The sequence below is a fragment of the Ischnura elegans genome, chromosome 1 (assembly GCF_921293095.1).
Source record: "Ischnura elegans chromosome 1, ioIscEleg1.1, whole genome shotgun sequence".
Lineage (NCBI taxonomy): Eukaryota > Metazoa > Arthropoda > Insecta > Odonata > Coenagrionidae > Ischnura > Ischnura elegans.
In genome coordinates this window covers 22,891,323-22,908,707 of record NC_060246.1, presented here as the reverse complement: position 1 = coordinate 22,908,707, position 17,385 = coordinate 22,891,323, and the positions used below count along the sequence as shown (strand labels likewise).

General features: G+C 41.2%; 1 protein-coding gene across 3 annotated transcripts in view; it reads left to right on the top strand.

Annotated features, from left to right (window-relative positions):
• Window positions 1-17,385, top strand: part of LOC124156964 (broad-complex core protein-like) — a 111,060-nt gene that overhangs the window by 77,287 nt on the left and 16,388 nt on the right. The window contains exon 5 of one of the 3 annotated variants that reach the window (XM_046531471.1): window positions 2,078-2,985. The exons of the other annotated variants lie outside the window; for them this stretch is intronic. Within the exon in view, the coding sequence (XP_046387427.1) occupies window positions 2,078-2,307 (230 nt within the window). The 3' untranslated portion in view covers window positions 2,308-2,985. Of the gene's footprint in view, window positions 1-2,077; window positions 2,986-17,385 lie in introns of those variants that run through there. 3 annotated transcript variants of the gene reach the window in all.

Genomic DNA, 17,385 nt, shown 5'->3' with positions numbered 1-17,385 from the left:
CGTGACGGGCATAGACAATAGATAACGATCTGAAGAGTATTGCCAAGGATTTCTTCTTGAAAAGAGAAGAATTGGTCATTTCAAAGATCAAGAAAATAGCCACGACTAAACTAGTGACTTGGGAACGCTATAAGTGACCATGCTCATAGGCGGATCTAGGGGGGGGGGGGGCGGGGGCACGTGGCCCCCCCAGTACCTTAAAAAAATATGCAATATTGTTAATACGGTCCCATTATCAATGCGTTCGTTTTGTTTTACGAGGTATCCTTGTGCCCCCCCAGAACAAAATACTGGATACGGCCTTGCTTGTGCCCCCCCCAGAAAGAAATCCTGGATCCGCCCATGACCATGCTCCTCAACCGGCAGGAGGAAGGACTTGCCACAGTTGAAGAGACGGAGGTGAAGGATCCTCACAAGCCAAGATGACGGGATAACCTTGCTTACATTGAATACATTAGCTGAAAAGAAAGACGCAGAACAGCTGCATAGAACGGGCCATGAGGATAGCCTGACCCACACACCACCCTGCTGATTCAATCCAAAGGTTGGTTTCGATAGGTGTGGGCAGAGCTCATCGTACACTCAGCGACAGGCGTGTGAATTTCACACGCATGTCGTTGGGTTACAATCCGGCTCCTTTCTCTAGGCCATCTCTCACTTCCGAGGATTTTTTTCTTCGGAGTGTTCGAAGGTTTCATCCGGGATTTGGAACTTGTAGGCCTTGCGATCAATAGTCGAACCCTCTATTTTCTGGGCCACCACGCTCCCCACTAAATATTGTATTATCCACATTTATTTATTTAATAAAAAATGGGAATAAATTATAGAACTAACCAAACCAGGACAACAGAAAACCAATCCATTGCATATTACAACAAAAGTAGTGTAGCATAATTTACAAGTTTCATCATTTGCAATGTGTCCTCACGGAATCAGATCTCGGGCGAAATATGTCCAATCTAATTGGGTGCACATTATATCTATGTTATATCCTGGCACGAGGAGAGTTTTCGCCGTATTTCATGTCGTACCCTTTCTGCAAAGATCTTCTGATGAATAATCTTGTACTTTCAGTTTTGCATGAATTTTTGAGCCATGGAAGATGACATATTTTAAGTACGGCCGGCGTGGTTGCGTTGGTTTGATTTGTGGAGAGTTGGCAATTTTTACGGAGTGAGAAACAAGCGTATCAGAATAGTTGTAGGAAAGATACGTGTTTAAGACTGAGATTGATGGTATCACGACTCTTCGATCCCCGATCCCCCGTGCAGAACTGCAAACTGACCCGCTTTCATCTCACCTAGCCGGTCACGTCTCTTTGCAGTTTTCCTCTCACTAATTCCCCAGGAATCATTCCACCCAGACGCGATGTCTATCCTCAGCTCATGCATCTTCCGTGGAAGTGATTGACGGGTGGTGTAGTAAGGGTGTGAAGCAAAGCATCCTTAACGCTTCCGCATCGTTCGTATACGATGGTCGCGGCCCCGTGATCGGTAAGTTTTGCTTCCTGCGTTGTTCAATAGGTCTCCGACTGCAGAAGCAAACGCTAAAGGACGCGCGCGTCCATATGAAGAGTGATGTGATCATGCGTAAGTACTCTCTGTCACAGTGCGTCGTATTCATTAAGTGTCTTTACCAATGTAGCGTTGACTTTTAACATCTCTTTTATGTCCATGACTGAGATCAACTCATCAAGTAGTCACAAATAATCATCTGTTTCTATAAATTGATACACTGAATAAATTGAAAATAAATACTCATGCGCAAAAAAATCATTGGGAGGTGATACCGTTCGTAATGTCTGTAGATAGCTATGAATTAGTATTGAATCTGATTTAGTCGATTGATGTCTCATTTTCCATTCATACGAGAGAAACTAATGCGGAAAACACCTAAATAACTGAAAATAATATGAAATAATATCATGAAAAAGTATCGGTTAAGAATTCTGTGGCGTATTGACGCTAGGTTTAAAAAAAAAAAACTTGTTTCAATAAGTCTCGATGTAATTAGCAGAATCATCGATTGTTGAAATCGTCCGTAACTAATTGTAAATTCTCTCCTCTGGTCTTTGCAGATTTTGAAATTGTGAGGACGAGCCGGGGTGGAGTGAAGTTGCGCTTTTCTGGCTTTTACTACACGAAGCAGAAACTAGTTTCCGATGGCCTGCGCTGGGTTTGTGAGAATCGACGGATTTGCAACGGAGCTGTTGTTACGGACAGAAATCTCACGGGTGTTAAGATAAAGGTGCTACATACTCATGCTCCGAAGGTCTCTGCCTTGGAAAATCCAACGAATGTGCATTGAGTTTCTCTAGCCGTTCAATGGTCTTTCAGTGCCATCTCCTAGGAGGAGGCGCAAGCTCGAGATTTCCGTGAGCGATTCCGTGCATTGCCTTTAACGCCGAAGCATGCTTCTTGGAGGCAATCGCCATCGGGAAAGAGTGAAGAAATCAGTCAAGTTGGCGCGAAAATAATTATTTTTTTACGAGAGAGAAATACGTTCCATACAGAAGAAACGACGGTCGCAACAGACTTTCAAACTTTCCCACGACTATTCCGTCATCAACGGTGGTGGCTGTTCCTGATTTTCAGTAAAAAAAACTTTTTTGGATACGTTTATTTGCTAAAGTTAAATTTTTACCCACTTGCATTAAACATTTGAAAAACTCTCAAATTTAACGATTGCATTATATTTTGCTAGTGATGTCTGAGTTTATTTATGTCAAAATTAAGTTCATGTTTGTTTACTATCACTTGGGGAACGTGCTGTCAAAATATGGGATGACTTTATCCTTCTGCGTCTTACGTTTTAATCACCATATTTGGCTGCCAACGATCATACTGCTACAACTTCTGTGCATAAATGATTTTTGCCAAATGGTGAACAGCTAAGATGTAAACTGAGCTTTATTTTTTGTGATAATGATGTGGTATGACTGGATGGATGAAGTTTGCTTCGAATAAAATTTAAGAATATTTAAAATGGCTATTATTTTCTCCACACAAAAAATGTTCTCAAGGTAAATAAGTAAAATTAACGAATATTTAATGCTATCAATTGAATAACCCGCAGTGGTCCTAAACCAGATATTCCATAATGAAGTAATCGTTTCATAGTATCAGAAAACTTTGATCAGTTATGAAGTATACTTGGAATTACGAGTTAAACACAAATTTTAAGTGCCAAAATGATGTAAAATGCGTATCCAGGGATGTCATTTTTCAAAAATTTCCCCCGCACTCCCGTTGCCTGGAGTTGCCCTCCCCCAGTCTCCCCTTTCCTCCCCAAAGCATATTCCTAGTTACGCCATTGATTCAAACGGTTGCGTCGGATCAAAGGTTGCGACGGTGCAACTTGATCCGCTTATACATATTAGCTACATGTCATCGACGAGAGAAAAAGTTAGGGCATGAAGTATAGCAGGATCATAGGAGTAGTGTTGACATATATCAGCATCTATCTTCCATTTTTCACGTTTAATCCAGAATCGTTCGATAATTCAAATGTTGAGTTGAAAATATACATTTACATTCAAGTATGGTAAGTGTAGCATAAAGGACTGCACATTAGTTTATCCTAAATAAATGTTGATTAATTATTTAATAGTGTGGTGTATCTCCTGAAATACTTCGCCTATTTTGGCTAAATAATTAATTTGCTTTGGCGAAAAAGAAATTCAAAAGAGACTCCCTAATAAACATTTCACAGAATAGTATGGTCTTCTGCATGCCCTTAAACAATAAATTACATTAGCAGTAGTTACCAATGATTTACGAGGTAGTGATCTGTTCGCTGCCATTTTAAAATTAATGAAGCATAAACGTAGCTCGGGAAAACTCCAAGAGACAGCGCGCCGTGGCGTTAGTTAACTATGCCTTTATGACACCAGTTCCTTCCGAGATGCATCGCCCGAAGTGCAAAGAAATACGTGGAAATCTCTGCTATCCAGGTGAATGTTATATCCTATGATACACATTAACCAATAAAGAGCTAAGAATGCTGTCACACTTTGAAAAGGTCGTTTTACACGGTACACGGAATTGCGCAGTCTGACGTACGTGTGAAGGCGCAATCAAAATTGCGTCGTGTGAAGCGGTGAATTGCTAGAACACATGCGAGAATGCGTGGATGCGAGACGGCAAAATAGCCCCTGTTCTAATTTCAGTCATGCATTCGCGCAATTCCACGCCATTTTAGAAATTAATGCTGCTCTAACCTGCGCAATTCCGTGTACCGTATAAAACGGCCTTAAGGACGACCTATCACCAGTGGCGTAGCGAGGGGAAGGGGGGGAGGGGGGGAGGTCCGGACCCTCCCCAACCCCGCCGGAATAAAAAAAAAACAATTTCTTTCCTTTAAAGAAGAAAACAAAATATTGAAAAATAATGAATTTACAAAAGATATTTATTTGACAAATGAAGTTTTTTCTTTAATTAAAAGTGTTGAAATTAGTTAAAACCCTCTACTTTGTTCCCTATTTTTTGATCCCCCCAACGAAAGTCCTGCCCACGCCACTGCCTATTACGAATCGGATTGGGTCTCCAAGAATTCTCCAATGAGTAAGTAAGATTGATTTGGTGAGCGTCTCTGCGAAGCATGCAAACGATGAACGATGATGTGGTGTGTGTGGCGACTGTTAAAATTAAGAGGCAGGCGTATTTTGGTTTTTCACATGCATCTTGGAGGCGGTCATCAGTTTAACTTCGTCAAATTAAAGGCATAAATGTGTTAACTTTGTTCCAAGAATGGCATTATCAAGGATAGTATTCACAATTTTCCTCTTCTTGTAAAAGTCTTAATTGGAATTGTAATGAAAGTAAGGTGGATTTTTCGTCGAGGTAGAAAAGACTTTCGAATTAAGTTATTTTGGTAAGCACCGAGAAATTCGACTCTCGCGATATCTCGCGTCAGTTCGACTCTAGCACGTGAAATTAGCGAAAGGTGATTTATTTAGCTACCAGTCGTAAATTAACAGAGCATATTTTGTAATATTAATAAATCCAGCGCCGGATATATGGTAAGGAAAATACAAGTAAAACATGAAGAAATAAAAGTGAATGTTTTGAACATTTTGAATTTATGAGCCTGCTTTTTCCGAATTTTTCATTCGCCTATGTTAGTGAACATTTTTCTTGACTCCAACCATCGCCCGTGGAAACGGATGACGTCATCATGTCCTGCTGCATGGCGCTGAAACAGCTCTTTCGATGGACTTCAGAAATGTAAGTTATTCATGCAGCCAACGGTTGACAATTTTCACCCAATTAAAGATTACCCTCATGCTCACTTGGTGGAGAGGTTAGTACCCACTGAGTACCTGAGTTTGCGTGCTTAGAAAAAGTAATCGAGAAAATATGACTTTGAAATTACATGTAGAGTGAATGCGTCTTTTGAAAATTGTAATTAGGACAGTGATTTTTATAGTTTCACATAGGTTTTATCACCTTGAAATACTAGTAGAATATCCCTTGGCACTAAAAACAGGAATAACGTTCGCAATAGAGTTCGGAATAACGTTCCCTACGACCTATTTTCATAAGCATGCACCATCATAGGGAAATATATCCAAACGATTTATAAAAAGGTTTTAGATTGAATTAATTTATAACTTTCCTCTTTATTCCCCCAAACTATTGGAAAATGGCGCGTGATATTCAACATCACAGTGTTCACATTTGCAATATCATCCCAAAATATTCCTTGTTATTTCTCCCTTCAAATTTTAATTTTTTAGCATGAATTTTCTAGTGTGCGTCTTTGGCTAATGCATTGCTTTGTCCATGGTTTTAATCTCCAAACACTTTCAAAATGATCATATTATTCATAAAACTCAAAATAGTATCGTGAAAAAATGGTTTTTCTACTCTAAAGAAAACCGAGTGATTTTTACCTGACCGTAATTTTTACGGTTCTCATCCATTTGATATGATTTGTGTCAAGCAGGGGCGCAGCTAATAATTAAGGCTGGGGGGGTTTAGGCATAACTAATAGTTAGGAGTGTGGGGGTATTGCATACCCGCCAGGGTAAGCGGGATTTGCGGGGGCCCTCCTTCAGAAAAATTTTAAGATTAATGATTCAAAATGGCGATTTTTACGGCTTTCTGAGGAATATTTTATTAATCCTAACATTTCTATTCTTAATCAGATTAATTCTATAAGTAATTATAATCCAAATACGTAAAATGGATTAAACATAAATATTTGTCTGAGCTCTGGGGGGGTTTATACCTCAAAACCCCCCCTCGCTGCGCCACTGGTGTCAAGTAAATGATTTTTACGAGGGGATAGTTTAAAAATAAACTAATGCCGGAGAAACATTTATAATGCTGGAACCACTTGTATTGTCCATTAAAATTAAATGCAAACGAAAATAACGTGTATACTATAATTACATCGTAATTGCCCTCTTCGAGAGTGGGAGCAGATTTTTTTTGTCGTGTCGTGACGTTTGCATTTTTCATTCGGAGAAGACCTGTCCCTTGGGTCGCGTGTGTCGACGCCGAGTGGGTGGGGTTTGCCAACCCTCAGGATCCCGCGGGAGATAAGTGCAGCGGACGAGCGCGGGGCGGAAAGAGATTTGTCGCGGGAGTGGCGGCACGCGTGGCTAGAGGACTCCGTGGATAATGATGCCTCATTCACATTACGATTGTTCCAGCGATTGTCGGAACTATCGTGCATTCACACGACGATTGTTAAAACCTGTGCTGCCCTCTAGTGCTGACATCTAAAGTGAACGGGAAATTGACGGTTAGCAAAGCTGTTGAGGTATGCAGGGACAAGATATTACTGTGTTCAACGTCTATTTACCGAATATTTTTTCTTCCGCCCATATTCTTCCTTCCCAGGACAAATCCATGAAAAAATAGAGCTTCACGAGCTTTTCGTCTTTCTCTTGTCGCTTCCGTTTTCGGTCTCCCAGCGCCTAGCCATCGTAAAGTGGCAGCTTTCGGAACTATCTCAACGATTGTCAGGACATGCATTCACACAGCTATGTCGGCCAACTATCGTTGGGACGATCGCTCGGACAATCGTAATGTGAACGAGGCAGGAGCGAGTCCCTGGGGGGTGGTCTCGGCGGTGGAAATAACCCTCCCCTCTCATCCCACAAAACACGCCATACTGATAAACCACTTCCAAAACGAGCGCGCCGAATTTGTAGTATTCCTAGCCTCCGAGTTCTGTTTCCATCGAACAGTGGCGTATCACATGTCAGCCGGGGCTAACTTGCAGGTAGTCTGCTCCTTGATGCACTATAAGTTTCAAAGTTCATTTTTGACGCCCCCCCCCCCACTCTTTTCGTTGCCCAAGGGGCGGCCGCTCCGTTCGCCCCTTGGGACGCCTCTTCTGTTGTATTCCTCCGCTGCGCAGTTAGTGTCAGAAACAGTGTGGGCTGGTGTCTAGACCGAAGAGAAGAAAATATAAAGTAATCATTACCGGACAATAATCCGAAGATTGGTTATGATGCAGCTGTCCGCTCAATTCTATCATCAGCAAATCTTTTCACACCAACGCAATTCTTCTTTTTCGCATCCTTCTTGACCTGTTTCATGAATTTCATTCTAGGTATTCCTTTTTCATTCTTGCCTCCTACTTGTCCCTCGACGATTGTCTTCATCTGGCCATCATGCCTATGATGTTTCTATCGGGCTGTCAAGATATGGCCGATTAGGTTGTTTCGTCTTCTTATCAAGGTTTTCACGAGGCTTCTCTTCTATCCTAGTTTCTACTAGGACTACCTCATCACTTTTTCGCTCGATCCATTTGATCCTCACCATTCGTCGGTAGCTCCACAAGTACCCAAATTTAAAGTAAAGACAGATAAAACCCAAGACTTATTTATCTGAGTCTAAGGGGTGGAACTATGTTTCAAAACCTTTTTTGCTGAAAATATTCTCAAGCCTCTCATCAGGATATAAAACCATAAGAAATCTTTAATGAACTCAATCTATGACTAAGGTTTTCTTACCTTGACGCTTTCGGACAAAACGCTTCCAACGACTTGATTACGCCCTAACTTTATCTTCGTTCCAACCAAGAGCAGTCTATCATCGATCGTTGCTCAGCATCGATGGTTGCTGGAAACACATTTTGGAACCATTGACTATGATTTATTAAGGAGATTAGCGACTGAAAATGGCCAATCTGACGTTTTTTAAACTACTTCTGACTTTGGGAGGCTTGCAGGCGATCGTCCAGTATTTTTAAAATTATATTAATGGTTGATTGAAAGCTTTGAATATTTAATTAGAGCAATGAGAACAATCTTTGTTTACAGTGCTTTGCCAATGCTACACTCCTTCACTTTCCTGCTTTTGTTCAAAACACAAATGCCGCTCCGAGCATTCGTTCGCGCACGAGACAGCACCGCCAGAATCGCACGTGCATCGTGTAACCGCATTATAGAAGAATAGTACGGACAAAATAAGACCCTTACGTTCACTTTTTCATGCAATACCGAATAAGTTTCACTGTCCAAAGCGAACAGCTCACCGGTGTTGAAGGAGGTAAAATGGATAAAAAAATAAACATTATAACTGCTTGAAACCCGAGAGATTTAATTAAATATTCATCACAAAACGACACATTAAAACGACAATACATTGAATAAATAATTACACTACACATTGATTGCACATGAGAACGGAACATAATTGTACTAAAGATTCCACGAGAAAAACCACTGAAAACCCACGTATTTACCTCCAGTATATCGTTTCCTGAAAAAATGTATACTAATATCGAAATTACAATGATTTAATTTGATTCCAACTTCAATCGAACAATTTTATTTCCATCAAAATTTAGATGATAAACATTTATTGGGCTCTACAACCGGCTGATGGAGTGGTTTAATTCGCGCCGACACTTTTCGGGGACCAATCTGCTTCCCAATTTTTTAGGCGCGTTTCGTTACCAGAATAGAAGCTCGAGAAACATTTATCAATATTATGCGCACGAAAAGTATATTTTCTCTCATGGAAGTGGCTTTAAATGGTGCTCATTCCAGTATCTCGGGACGGAGAGAACTAAGTCCTTTGAAATAATGAGGCGATGTTTCGAACAGCCTTTCTCGAGGATTTTTCGTTCTTGCCTGATGTCTCCCGTCTCTTCTTGGTCCTACCCTTCGACCTGTCTGATCCTTATTAATGGCCTTCCCCGCTGGTGTCTTTGCGGTGTGGTTATCGGCGAACGCTTCCCTTTCCTTCAATACGAACTTGTCTTTCACCGAAGGATAAAAGAATGCCGTTGAGGAGAAGGCGGTGTGTCGCTCCTCCCGAGGTAAATAGCTGGCTTGTGTGTCCCAAGGAAATTAGCCTATCGGTGCGAGTCGCTGTAAACGTAGATCAGCTTTGGGATGAAGAGGACGATGGAATTTGGGATGACGATCTTCTCATTAGTAACTATTTTAGCCGCAGCGAAGAAAAAATATTAGCGGTCCGTATATTACAATAGAGGATTCTTCATTCGGTCACCAAATGTCACCATCAATACGTTCTCATTTCATCGTAAAAATTGAATTAAAAACAAAAAGAACGAGTTATATAATTTAAAATTAATAAAAAAGTCTTATTACCCCAGTATCCAATTAACAGAACTCAAATAGGGGATTGATTGAATGAATTAACATTGAATGAATTTGAGGATTTTTTTAGCCGCGCACAAGTTATACGCTGGCAGTCACTAGTGAGTTCATTTTCAGGTTGGTTCGTACCATCTATGGTAATATTCCCATTTCATTTGTCACCATCACTAATGGAAGTAGCGGAAATTTTCCTAAAATCTTATAATAGCACAATTCGATACCTCCACTGCACAAACGCTCAACAATCGCCCAACGAATCAAATCCGCTCATCTAGTAGCCCTTATAGTACTAGATGGGCTATAGATATAAGGGCTACTAGATGAGCGGATTTGATTCGTTGGGCGATTGTTGAGCGTTTGTGCAGTGGAGATATCGAATTATTCGGAAAGAAAGTTCATTTATTGGGTCAAAAGCTGATACTCGGAAACTGTGGACCACCGAGCGGTGTTGAATATTTGGTACAACTTTCTTTAGAGTGACACTCTGAACTCGCATTCTTGAATTTCGTTCATAAAACTTGCATTGACAGAAAGTTCAACGAATTCATGGCCCGCTACGAATTAATATGTTGGTAGCATTTTGGGTCCTCTAGGAAGAATGAGAGTGGAATTCTATAATATTTCTTTAAGTTTGAAATGATTCTCGTTTAATTATTGCGTTCGGAACTACGATGAGAGATCGCGTGACTCAAATTACGTTATTTACGTAGAGGGAATAGCTCAAGGGATGGACCGTAGCTCAATTCAATTAGGATTCCCCTTATGCAATGAGTTGCTGATGAGCCAGAATTCACTGAGGCCGAGTGAACTGGGCTTGTGTGTGAGTGGAGATAATGGGGAAAGTTTTTCCTCGCCCGTGTGGCATGCCTGCGGCGGGCGAGGAGGTTTTGTGCCCTGGAAGGAATTTTCATGTTGATGACGTGATGCATGGCTTGATTTTATTCCTCCGTGCGTCGGCGACAATCGTGTAAAAAAATTGAGCTCGGGCCTCACCCGCGCCGTGCCTCTGGCAAGTGAAATATTGGACCATGAAATGAGGAAAAAAAACTAAGAACTAATTGCATTCCAAGCATATATGCCATTTATGAGCTAGAATTCAGTTATAAAAATATAAGTCTCGGTTAAGCATATATTTTGACGGAAGCAAAGAATAAATATTGCATTCGGAGGCGCGTGTAGTTCATTGATTAGGTGGGAATATGTCCCTGATCTGTTATCGCCGCAATCGCAGATCCAGGCCCATCATCATCCCCACTCACCCAGTATTCTTCCATCTATTACTTAAACGATATTGAGCGACCATTTACCTCCAAAAACCTGTTTAGGCACTTACTCTGATTTATCCTGATACCATCACAAGGTTTCCTCTATTCTCCAAGCAAGTTGAGAGTATAATATATTGTTAATAAAAAATTATTAGCAACTTTACAAAAACAATTTCATTAAAATAACAGATTTCAATGCATTTCGTATTATCCTTACCTTTAGATAATATGAAATGTATCGAAACCTATCACGAGAATAAGATTGTATGCGGAAAGTTGCTGGTAATTTTTAATTAAGTGTATGTTGGATTAACCGCGAGGAAAAACTCCTTATACGAGAACCTAATATTTTCATTTAGTCGATAATGCCTGCTCTCTATTGCACTCTTCCCGATGTCGTTCCATTACCTGCTCAATCTTTTGGTCCGTTGTCACGCGCATTAATACCTAAATAATTGAATCGATTCGCCAGCATTTGTTAAAAAAAAACTCGCATCCTTATGTACGAGAGGGGCAGAAAAAGGAACTGTCCCCCAATGCGTGAATTTCACACGCCTGTGGTTTAGTGTGGGGTGAGTTCTACCCTCACCTATCTAAAATATCGTCTACCCTTATTGAGTTAGACGTCCTCCATACCTGATAAGCCTTTGGAGTACAGAGCTTTTCGCATTTTTAGTTACGTTCCTTCGGCCAATACTTCTGCCGACTATCTATTTATAACTGTTAAAGTTTATCATGAAGTTCGGACAATTAAAGTTCACATTCAGTTCCTTTCGATAAGTTTCGATTAGAAATTCATTTTTCATCCTCAGGGCCAAGCATTAACTTTTAGATAAAAAACAAATCCCTCACCAATTTTCAAAAAAATAATGCGAATTTTTTTGTGCAAACTTTAATTTAACCAAGCCTCAGATTAGCTTAGTGGCTGAAAACCACATTCGTTTAATACTGCCGACTGTCAGTGGAAAAAACAGTTAATAGTGCATTATTGAGAATATTTTCAGGGCATAGTTGTGTGTAGGCTAAAATGGATATGAAGGAACCTTGCGGTCCATGGTTTAGTCATTCACCAATCAGACGACCATGCAAACCTTATTTTTAGCTGACATGCCTACTCAGTTTGCCTTATAGTTCTTACTTGTACTTCAATCACCTTTCATTGACATTTGAGCTTTGTTTTCTCGTTTTTCGTTGACCTTAATTTCAAGAATATTCTTCCCACTTTGAGTAAGCGATTATATTTTCTCTTTGATGCTATGCAACATCCTCTCCAGTAGCCTTATTATTCCGCGGCACTGTTTTCTCCACTATTGTTTCACTTTATCGGTTTCTTCAATTGTTTTTGAGTTTTAAAGTTGATATAGGTGATTTTGTATTTATATTTTCACTATTGCATTTGGGTACTGATATCTTTCTGTGATGAGGAGATAGACGGTCGACACACGGGATTCACAATAAACTGCAGCTTTTCTATTTCACTGCGGCCGAGCGCTAATCCGTGCCGACTATGGATTCCTCGGAAGGCCAAGTTTAAAACAGGAGCATAAGGTTTCTTCGGCACGAAGTGAATCCCATCGATAATGCAACGTCCTCCTAAGCCACTTTGAAGTGTCTTAGAAGCTGAGTTAGAAACACTTTTCCACCCGTAGACGGGATGAGAGATGGACTTTTTGATTTTCTGGGACCGTGATCGAGCGTATAAGCGCTTAATAATTATACCCTTCATGCAATTAGCGAACCGAGCAGCCGCACCGCTGCCGCGCCGGCTGCAGATGGCGCTTCGGGAACACGCTCCCGCCTCGGAGAGGTTTTTAGGGTAGAGTGGGGTGGGGGAGAGGGGAGTTATGGGAATGGGGGTGGTTACGGGTGGTGGAATCGGAATTTTAAACATATTTATTTCCGAAATGTCGTCTTCTAATCTCTGTTTCCGACGCTGCATCCAAGAATTCCCGAAATCCCTGATGCACGATGACCATTTCGGTAACGAATATCGCAGTAAAAGATTCTCCAGTTGGCCTGTAGATATGTTTTCACTAACCGCGCATTCAAATGTATTTCCAAAGTTCTCCACTCTCGTCGACTAGGGGCGTAGCGATATGAATGTTACGGAGAGAGTGGCTATTGTTAGAAATGTTGATTGAAATTTATTTTCGTGATGACGTGGTCAATCAAATTCACATCTCTTCAATGCTATTCTTCGCGATTGCAAATATTATATTGTAAATATATTTAGAACAAAGGATAGCTCAGCTCTCATCGCAACGCTCCAGCGCGAAGAAGAGCAAGCTAAGTCCGACGCCGGGTTTCTCTCCACCCTTCCTTCCTTACCCTTCCTTTTTGGCACAAATGATCTCAGCTAATTCTTCGTTAAAACTTTCGTGGGTACTCGTCATGTTAAATAAAAACTTTTGGACTATGTCGCCACGTCATTTTTTTTGGTTCACAAAAAAATTTGACATGGCGACATAGCCCAAAAGTTTTTATTTAACATGATGATCTCAGCTGCCTGTCGCCTCCTCTGAATATCACCACCGTGAAGGGGAATCACAGCATACCGCGGCCATGACATCGCACATGTTTCATTAGACTATAGAAATAAATGCACAGGACTTAATTATTTCTTTATTTCCACCATTTCTGAGTGAGGAGGGTTATGGACAACCTGAGCGGAATCTATTCCACTCCAGTTCACCGAAAAACAACAATTGTCAAAAAATAACAATTAAAAATGTCAAACGAAAAATCCGAAACAATATAAAAATGAGGAAAGAGTCTACTTGCCCACAAAAAACAAACAAAATAAAAAAGGATACGATAGGGTTAAAAAATAACATTAAAATACAATAATATTAGGGAAATTAAAAAAAAAGTTTTTAATTCAAATTAAAATTGTGCTGTGAAACACCATTTCGGCCACGTAGCCTATAAATCTTAGTTTTTTAATAGTGTGTACAATGTATTAGGTTTATTTAAATGTCTAGCTTCTTGACCCCAATGATCAGTGACAGTAAATGAGATGAGTTCAATGTTTCCATATATTGGAGGCACGAGGTTTGAATATTCAACTTGATTACTGCTCATAGATAAATCTCATCTCATAGTCACACAAAAGTATTCCGAAAGTCCACGATTATAATCCCAACCTGTCGACTCATGATGAAGTAACCAATGAGCGATCAGCAGAAAATTGCTCTCTTTTTTTCGGCCGACCGCGACCACTATTTTAATATCCCTATGCGAAATGGGTCCATTTATTTCCGTTTCATAGTTCACCGAAGGTCCCGTGTTGAAATACCGGGTGAAGTCTTGGGACTTCCACGAAGGAAAATCCTCGAAGTCCGAGGTGGACTGGGAAAAGGAACTGGCACCCCTACCATGAATGTGTGAAGTTAAAACGCCAGTGGCCTAGTCCGGGATGAGCTCTACTCTCACCTAAACAAACCTACCTTCGGGTTGAATCACTGAGTGAGTTCACCGAATGCCCTGAGCACGCCACTCCGCGCTGAATTCGGTATCGTGTAGAAACGTTAAATGGAGGGTCGAATTGGGTACCCAGGAATCTGTGTCAATTTCTGTGCCGAAGCGAGTGCTTGCCTCAGCACCCTGGGATAAGGGATCGCGAGCGGAGCGGGGGCGGTGGAGGAGCCGAAAGAGGAAAAAGGAGGTCCTCCCTCCCATGGTAGTGCACTAGACACCACCCCCTATACTTCCCTTCCCTGCTGGTCCGCCTCCACGGCGTGACTTATCTCCCTGGGGGAAGCGCCCCCGCGAGCCCCGTTATCTCTTCGAGGCTCCTCCGCAATCTCTCTCTCCCTCTCTCTCTCTTGCCCCCCCCCGCCCACCCACTGCCCCCTCTTGGGGGAGAGGGTGGAGGCGGGGTTGTGCTGCTGCGGGGGCGCGGACTCATCGGTCGGCCGTGTGAAGTGGAAGGAATCGTTCCCACCAACCCCTACCCAGTGGAAACCGCGAGGCCAAGAATGCGCAGAGGGGGTCGAATGGGGCGGACAGGCGACGTGTCGCATTAGACCTACCATACCATATGCGCGCGCGCGGGCGCCTTAATATGTGTTTATTGTAGCCTCAGATATGAACAGGCGGGAACCGCACCCCACTTTTATTTAGACTAAGCAAAACGCGAGAAATGCGCATCGAATCGTATTCTGCTGGCAGAATGCAATTAAGTTTAACATCTTGTCGCACACCTTATTTTATGTGCCAATTAAATTTCAACTAAAATATCAATACATCAGGTAAAGCATTAGCATTCCTTAAGAGGGAATTTTAGGTTATTATAACCTGAAAGCAATATAAAGTTTCGTCAAGTCCTTCGGAATTCGTACCCCAAAGTCTGAGAAAAATCAACAATTACGTACATCTCTTTGTACGGATTATTTTTATGGACAACTTCCCTTTCATTTAAAGCATCAATGCATAATTGTATTCTGGGGAAAAATAAGCACACAAATGGCAAATTAAAATCATTCCGATCGTCGTGTTTTTCGAACGACATGGTAAATGGTATGAAACGATAACTATGATTAAATAGATATTTACGATACCCACAAAATAATACCTGCGCTAATAATTTTGAATAAGAAAATTTTTATTGCACCCCTATATAGACTCACGAAAACAGTCCTACTACTTTCAAACAGATGACAATCGAAATTTGAATGTTCCGTCCTGTGCATTTTGGAAGCTATGAAATCTGTGAACCCAATGCGCCCCAATTCTCGACTTCGCAGAATTCATGAAACTCTCGCCCAGACGCCACATTATTTTGCTCCCCACCTGGCTGCGACGTGAAGAGGGAGTGTTTGGATGGGGGGTGGGGGGGAGGGAGGAAGGGGGGAGGGGGGGGGAGAAGAATGGATTTCGAGGACTCCGAAAGAGTCGTCCATTTCACGCCGCATCGCCCCGGAAATGCGACGTGCGAGAAATGGAAGACGGCGTTTAAGCTTACTTCGGGAGTGGCGCCTTTTTCCTAAGCACGTATTTCTCTTGTCTTGAGACCATCGAAGAATCGTAGTGACTCTTGGCTTTCCTGCACTCGAAAGTTCTTTCTCCACCGCTATTCATTTTCATTAACGGTTGCTAGTCTCGTGTGTATTTGAAACTATATGTGTGAAAATTAATTTAGCTCGATCAGGAGTACCCATCTCCTCCTGCATCTACTTATGACCTAGGAGGAAAACCCATTTCCCCACTGTGACTAAAGTCATATCATTAGACCCTACTCTCTGCATTCAGACTCGCATAAATTCTTAACATTCACTGTGGTGACATTTTAACAACTCATCTGTAGTTCATGAAACGTATAATGAATATATAAACCTAGATGTAAAATTGATTAGGATTCTTAGCTGAGCTACAAAAAAATTAGAGAATATAAGAACACATTTTTAAATATTCAATATCTGTTTCACAAAAAATAATCTACTGCTACCGCCATCGGAGAAGCCACCAATATTAAGCCACCCAAAGTCAATATTTAAAATCATTAATTAATTATAATGCGCAAATGAAGACGCACATGTGCAAAATGAGATTTTAATTTTCTACCTTTTACCAAGCGTTGAAGAGCAAGAACTTATAGTATGAGCATTACTGAGGGAGACTTGGTGCATCGGAGAAACTGCGTCGGATATTACGATGAAATACTTACGAAGAGTTTGATTACTAGAAACACTCAGCTAAGAGTGGAAAAACCACAACGAATGAATTTAGTTTACGAAGAAGGGAATTATAAATTTTTACGAAACATTTTGCGCTGTCGAGCCTAAATTTCAAAGGTTAAAAATTTCCAACCATCGTCAGGGTTGTCTACGTCACCTTGGCGACGCCATATTTCTCACGTGAAATTAAGCTGTGTGAACAGTAATGAGAAAGAGAACAACGTTTATAGAGATGAATTCTTACGATGTTTTCTATGGCGCAATAGCTTGTGGTGAATTAGCTGTGGTCTCTCAAAAGCTTTGTGAATACCTACTGCGCATGCGTCAGTCCTAATCAGCAGCTCGAATCAAAATCAGTCCTAAAACTTTTTTTTTTCATCTCTGAAACTGCAATATTGAGATTTGACTGTGACTACTAAGCTTTTCGTATCATTCCAGTAAAAATTTTCATCTCACTCTTTCATCAGCTTGGTGTGATAATTCCCTGTAAATAAGAAAAATACTTTGTTTTTTCTTTCGTGTGCACTCATCCAGACTCGCCACTTCGTGTGATCGTGGAATAAGACTACGCAGCGTGTTTAGCTTCCCTTTCAAAGGAGTCGAAGTTGGTGCTGTTGGGGAAGAATTTGAGCTCACCATTGATGATCGGGGAAATAGCGAGTTTTGTATTATGGGGCCCATCTCGCTGTATTAAGCATTACTTAATCATGCACGACCGTTCTCACAGGAAACATGCATATCCACGCAGTTGAGAGGTGGACCAGGAAGGGGAATGAGCATTAAAGAGAGAGGTAGTGGTGTTAGCAAAGCGGAAAATCCGGAGACACTCAAGGAAGAGGCAAACCTCTTTTGGGAATTT